At 35.2% G+C, this 6,656-nt stretch overlaps 1 protein-coding gene across 1 annotated transcript; it reads left to right on the top strand.

The window, feature by feature from the left end:
* Positions 1-414: 414 nt before the first annotated feature.
* LOC131629039 (uncharacterized) lies at positions 415-1,020 on the top strand. Its single transcript, XM_058899838.1, has one exon. The coding sequence runs from the start codon at positions 415-417 to the stop codon at positions 1,018-1,020; it is 606 nt and encodes a 201-aa protein (XP_058755821.1).
* The last annotated feature ends 5,636 nt before the right edge of the window (positions 1,021-6,656 follow it).

Raw genomic sequence — 6,656 nt, 5'->3', positions numbered from 1 at the left:
AAAAACTCGGTTTTTTTCTGTTTTTTTTTATGTTTTTAGAAATAAAATCAATTTTTTGTATTTTCAATAAAGAACCAACTTTATAATTTTTTTAAAAAAATTTTTAATTGTATTTCTGAAAAATTGGATTTTCAGAAAATATTTCAAATTTAATTTTTATTTTGGATATGGATGTCCAAAATATGGATTTGGTTAAAACCATATTTATAAAATGTCCAAAATGTTGATTTGGTTAATAATCATACTAAAATTAACCGGTTTTTTATAATCGGATTTAGATATGGATATGAATAATTTATATAACTGGTTAATTTGAACACCCCTAGACTCGGCGCATTTTTCTAGGGTTAATACACTTTCATCGCCTTTCATCAAACACTTTGATAACTTCATCGCCTCTCTTCAAACACTATGATGGCTAACCCTATCAATGAAAAAACTAGTGTTTGGTGGGATTTGGACAATTGTTCCATGCCGCAAATCATCAATGTTGATGAAATTATACTGGGAATCCTTTCAAAACTGCAAAGAATTAGTATAACTGGGGAGATACAAATGCATATCTACGGTAATATGACGACAAATCTACAGGCTCAACTCCATTATCGAACAATTTTTTTCCAGCATGTAGTTACGGGTTGGCAAGGTCAAGGTCGAGATAAATGTGACAAAGTTCTTTTACTGAATTTGTATAAGTGGGTACTTGATAACCCACCTCCCGCTAATATAGTTTTATTATCAGGAGAGATAGATTTCTCGTTTTCTCTACACAGTTTAAGAAACCTTCGGTATTTCATTGTCTTAATTAATCCTATTCAAACCTCTAGATCGTTATGCGTAGGTGCTGATAGACTTTTAAGTTGGAACAATATCATTACTGACTGTATGAAAATTGTTGTGAATGTGGGGAGAAATCCTCCTTTAGAGTTGAGCAGATCTATCACTACCCGCCCTCGTGGATTTAATCCTAGTACATGTCTTTTGGGATCTGGACTGCTGTCTCATTCCCACCATTCTTAATCCTAGGCGTTTTTCAAAGAACATTATAACTTCTCTTATTACTAAGAATTTGCAAGGACCGATTAGTTATTACTATGTTGGGTGTAAATTTATGATGATCCAAGATGAAGAACAACTAAAAAGGTTCATTGCCACATTTCAAACATCTGCCTTTGAATTACAGCTTACATCAGGTCAGTATTCTAGTGTTTTTTTCTTTTTCTCAATTTATTGGATTAACATACTGAAAGGATTTGATTATTATTATTATTATTATTATTATTATTATTATTATTATTATTATTATTATTATTATTATTATTATTATTATTATTACTTGAACAGAAGGAAAGGTTGCAGATAAGATATATACTCATCAAAAAATTATTTATGATTAACTAAAGCACCCACCAGCTTTTTAGTGATATCTAGTGAAAGTGACTTATCTGTGAGGAAAAGTGGGCATCGGTGAGGAAGATGGTTTGGAGAATTTTATGAATTGGTACCGGTACTTTCGTGTTAAAAAGGTGAAAGAGAGGAAGTTAGGAGTTGTTTGGCTTGCCACTAATTGGACCATTTGGTTGCTTAGGAATGGAGTGACTTTCCGGAAGGATAAATGGAGTATTAATGATACCATTTGGAATATCAAGATGTTGGTTTGGAGGTGGACTTTTTGTGGAAAAATTACACATTCCAATTTTTCTTTTTAGAGTTCTCAAAGGACCCGTTGTTGTTCCTCTCGTAAGCTAATTTGGTTTGTAATTTTTTCTCTTTTTGTCGGGCTCGTTTTTGAGTCCTCTTGTAATGGCTTTGAGAACCCATTGTTCTCCCTTTAATATATCTTGCTTATTGAAAAAAAGAAAGTGACTTATCTGACTCATTGAAAAATTGAGGGACTTAGAATATTAATAAAAATATAAAAAATTGTAATTAGTAAATTTTAATTGCTCTAAATGAAAACTAAAACAATATTAATTTTAACTAATTCTCAATTGTGGTGCAAATTTTTTTTTAATATATACAATTTTTATTTATTCAAATAGTGTATCAATAATATTATTTAATTTATTTAATGTTTTAATGATAAAAAAAAGTCAAATAAAATCTTCAAAGGTGTGATGCTAAAGGGTGGGCAGGCTGGGTTGCAATAACTGGACCGATTACCCTGATCCGAAGTCTATATATCAAACGTTTATACTATTCAGACTCAGATAGGGTGCTCATGGACGAATAATTAATCTAACCAATCGATATTCAATTAATAACCATTTAATATAACCGGGTATACAACCAATCCATTTAAATGGTTATATTTTTACATAACCGGTTATAAAATCGGTTTATCCATAACCACATTTTATATCCGGTTCTAAAGTTATAACCAAATTTTAATTTAAAATCGGTTTTGAAAATTTGTATTTTTTGGAGAAAAATATGATATTTCATATTTCCGAAAAAAATCGTATTTTCGAAGAAAAAAAATTGATTTTCCTTTTTTTCAAAAACACTCAATTTTCAAAAAACAAAAGTTGATTTTGTTTATTCCGATAAAATAAGATTTCCGTATTTATTTGAAAAACTCAATTTTTTCGTATTCCCTTTCGTATTTCGTAAAGAACTCGATTTTTTACGAGTTTAGAAATAAAATTGATTTTTTTTCGTATTTCCAAAAAAAATCTAACTTTTTGTATTATGAAAAATGATTTTTTCGTATTTCAAAATAAAATTCGATTTTTTTTTTATTTCCGAAACAATTGACTTTTCATATTTTCAAAAAAAACATCGATTAAAAGCAATTTTTACTATTTTCGAAAAAAACTCGATTTTTTGTTTTTTCGAAAAAAAAAACTCGATTTTCCGTATTTTCAAAAAAAACTCGATTTTTTTCATTTTTATTTTATGTTTTTAGAAATAAAATCAATTTTTTATATTTAAAATTTGTTTTTTTTAACAAAAAATTATTCATTTTTCTGAAAAAATTGGATTTTCAGAAAATATTTTAAATTTAGTTTTTATTTTGGATGTGGATGTCCAAAATATGAATTTGGTTAAAACCATATTTATAAAATGTCCAAAATGTGAATTTGATTAATAATCAGAAAAAAAAATTTAAATAACCAGGTTTAATAAAAAAAATACAGAAAAAACCATGTTTTCGGTGTATTTACCAAACTGTCTAGGTTTGGGATTTCCGTTAACTGAATGCGCCAAATGAAATGGCGTATAGGTGTTAATTAGGGATGCATGCGCCAAATGAAATGGCTAACCCTAAAATTCCTAAAGCATGCGCCAAATGGAATGGCGCATAAGTCTAGGGTTTTGCCCTAGCTGCCAAACCATTTGGCGCCTAAGTGTAATCCTTTTTTTTTTTTTTCATTTTTTTTAATTTATTTTAGTTAAGATTTATGAAAATATTTACTTTTAAAAATCCTATTTTATTTTTATTTGTTAAGATATATACATAAATAAATTTGGAAAATATTTTTTTCGTCCTAAAAATGTAAAGCAGAAAACGAGAATCGAACTTGTAACATCGATTACAATATAATTAAAAAACTAAACATCGTTTACAAATAATTTGAGAAACGATACAACAGATTAAAGAAAATACAACAAAATGATCAGTGACGTCCATCACCAAGATAGCCATCCGTTCCGCAACCTGGTCTTGTAATGAGACGTTTACCGCGATCGTTGATTCCGCCGCGAATATTGACATCGCCTCTTTGCCTAGCTCTACCCCTACCCCTGCCCCTTTGTGCTTCTTGTTGGGTTTGTGTCACGGGGCCTGGTACTGGGATGTCGCGTGGATCGCTGTCTATGAATTCGTCGACGCCCCCATAATTATCCGGAAAACCGCTATTGTAAAGTCGGTTACCCATTCCCTCAAATGTGTTTAGTCGTGGTGGTGGAGTGGGTTGGGAAAAGACTTCGGGTTCATAGCATCCAGCAGCACTAGACCTGCCTTGATTAAAGCCGAATTGGTTTGAAGGTGTTGCGAAGCCGGAGGGGGTGCCACGGTAAGAGGATTCACCATGAGGACCATCGTCGGGACTAAGATGAAGGCTAGATGAACCGGGAGTTAGGTTTTGGCCGAATCCCCTTGTGGACCCTACAAATGCTCCAAATCCGAATGGTTGTGAATGGGTCTGATATTGGTCCGAGGAATGATGGTGGTCTTCATACTCTTGTAATGGTTGAGATTGGGATTGGAAAATATTTGATTGGCGGAAGTTGCGTGCGGAACGGGATGGAGTACTGAAAAGATTTTGTTGTTGTTGCTGGAGTTGTTGTTGTTCCTGGAGTTGTTGTTGTTGTTGCTGTTGTAGGAGTTGTTGTTGGCGTTGTTGTAGGCGTTGTTGTTGTCGTTGCTGTTGTCGTTGTTGTTGCCGGAGTTGTTGTTGTTGTTCTTGTTGTTGTTGTTGTTGTTCCTCTTCCGGTTGTTGTTGTTGTGGCAAGATGTAGTTCTGTGCACGGGGATCAATTAAATAGAACGGAGCTGCAAGAAACAAGTTAGGGGATGTGGCTGTACGATACCAACTCATGTATTCAGGAGAAGGTTTCATTTCATGGTCACTAACGGGGAAGTTCAGGACATACTGGCGACGGTCCTTCCACATCTGGCGATGATCGGGTGCAAAATCCTTCCAGTGTTGGTGTGTCCATTGATGGTTAACTCTTCTGAGGTGCCACACTCCCAAGTCAACTGGAGGGTCGGGTATCCGTTGACGCATCCCAAACTGAAGCATTACCCGGTCACTTTGATGCATTTCTATGATGTTGTACCTGATTAAGCAACACTTTGTCGTCCAAATTTCTGCATTTTGAGCTCTAGGCTCATACTCGCACTCGAGATACGGTCGCCATATGAACTGCATGCATGAGAGCATGAGAGTTATACATTACTTCGGGAAAAATTATTTATGGAAAATACTTAAAAAAAAGAAGAAAAGAATTAGAGATAATACTTGTTGGGGTCCAAGGTGATCAATTAGCGTGCGGTACATTGTGATATTTGACCGCGGATTACGTGTGAAGTCCATTTTTTTCACACAATATCTACAACAAAAACATAATGATTTAGTTAGAATGGAGTAGAATGTGTAAGGAGAAAATGGTATACTAAAAACTTACCTCAAGGCATACGGAAAGTCCCAACTTCCATTGTTAACCGGGGCCAGTATTGGCATCCTCCACCACCCCCACACCTGCACCAACAGGGCGCATCCATAGAATGTGCAGGAATCAGCAATTGCGTTTTTGCATAGTGATTGGTACACGGTAGCCAGAACTGCAGACCCCCAGCTGTACAGACCAACTCTACTAAAATCCATTAGCAAACGAAGATACATAAAGTTAACAGTGTTACCAGTGCTATCTGGGAACAAAATGTTTCCAATAAGCAATAGTAAGTAACACCTAGTTTTCTGCAGTATGGTCTCTTGGGGAGACGCATCATTCAAGTGAAAATTTTTATAATAATCCTTTAACCGCTTAAGGTTAACACCTTGCCCCCTAGCACCAACGGCTCCTTCTATCAAGTCTATCCCAATTGCCTCAAGGCATAAGGAATTCGCCTGCATAACACAGCCATTAATTGCCTTACCATCAACAGGAAGGCCAAGTAGCATATGAACATCTTCAAGGGTGATGGTGCACTCCCCTGTTGGAAGATGGAAGTGAAGGATAGAAAAACACTTAGAAAGGGGGGGATTGAATAAGTGTGACTTTAAAACTTGGACGATAAAAATAAATTGCACAATTATTTTTATTCTGGTTCGCTGTTAACGAAGCTACTCCAGTCCACCCCCGCAGAGATGATTTACCTCAACTGAGGATTTAATCCACTAATCGCACGGATTACAATGGTTTTCCACTTAGTCCGCAACTAAGTCTTCCAGAGTCTTCTGATCACAACCTGATCACTCCAGGAACAACTGCTTAGTTCACTCCTAAGACTTTTCTAGAGTCTACTGATCAACACGATCACTCTAGGCTTAGTTCACTCCTAAGACTTTCTGCTCAGCCAACTGCCAAGACTTCCTCTAGAGTATTCTGATCAACCTGATCACTCTAGTTACAAACTGCTCAGCCAACTGCCAAGACTTCCTAGAGTATACTGATCACACGATCACTCTAGTTCCTTACAACTTAATGTAATCAATTCAAGAGTTTACAAATGCTTCTTAAAAGCTATAATCACAACTGTGATATTTCTCTTACAGTTTAAGCTTAATCTCACTAAGATATTACAACAGCAATGTAGTGAGCTTTGATGAAGATGAAGATTCTGAGTTTAGATTTGAACAGCGTTTCAGCAAGTTAATTTGAATTGTCTTTGTTCAGGATCGTTAACCTTGCTTCTCATCAGAACTTCATATTTATAGGCGTTGAGAAGATGACCGTTGAGTGCATTTAATGCTTTGCGTGTTCCGTACAGCTTTGCATTTAATGTTATACGCTTTTGTCAACTACCTCGAGCCTTGTTCACGCTGTGTCTACTGACGTAGCCTTTAGTAGCTTTAACGTTCCTTTTGTCAGTCAGCGTAGTCTGCCACGTGTACTTCCTTCTGATCTGATGTTTGTGAATACGACGTTTGAATATCATCAGAGTCAAACAGCTTGGTGCACAGCATCTTCTGATCTTCTGATCTTGA

Source organism: Vicia villosa, unplaced genomic scaffold (genome assembly GCF_029867415.1).
Source record: "Vicia villosa cultivar HV-30 ecotype Madison, WI unplaced genomic scaffold, Vvil1.0 ctg.000505F_1_1, whole genome shotgun sequence".
Lineage (NCBI taxonomy): Eukaryota > Viridiplantae > Streptophyta > Magnoliopsida > Fabales > Fabaceae > Vicia > Vicia villosa.
The sequence above is the reverse complement of the archived record's forward strand: the minus strand, read 5'-3'. Positions and strand labels throughout refer to the sequence as shown.

Coding starts and splice junctions, on each gene's coding strand:
- LOC131629039 (XM_058899838.1), top strand. CDS start 415: ATGGCTAACCCTATCAATGAAAAAACTAGTGTTTGGTGGGATTTGGAC.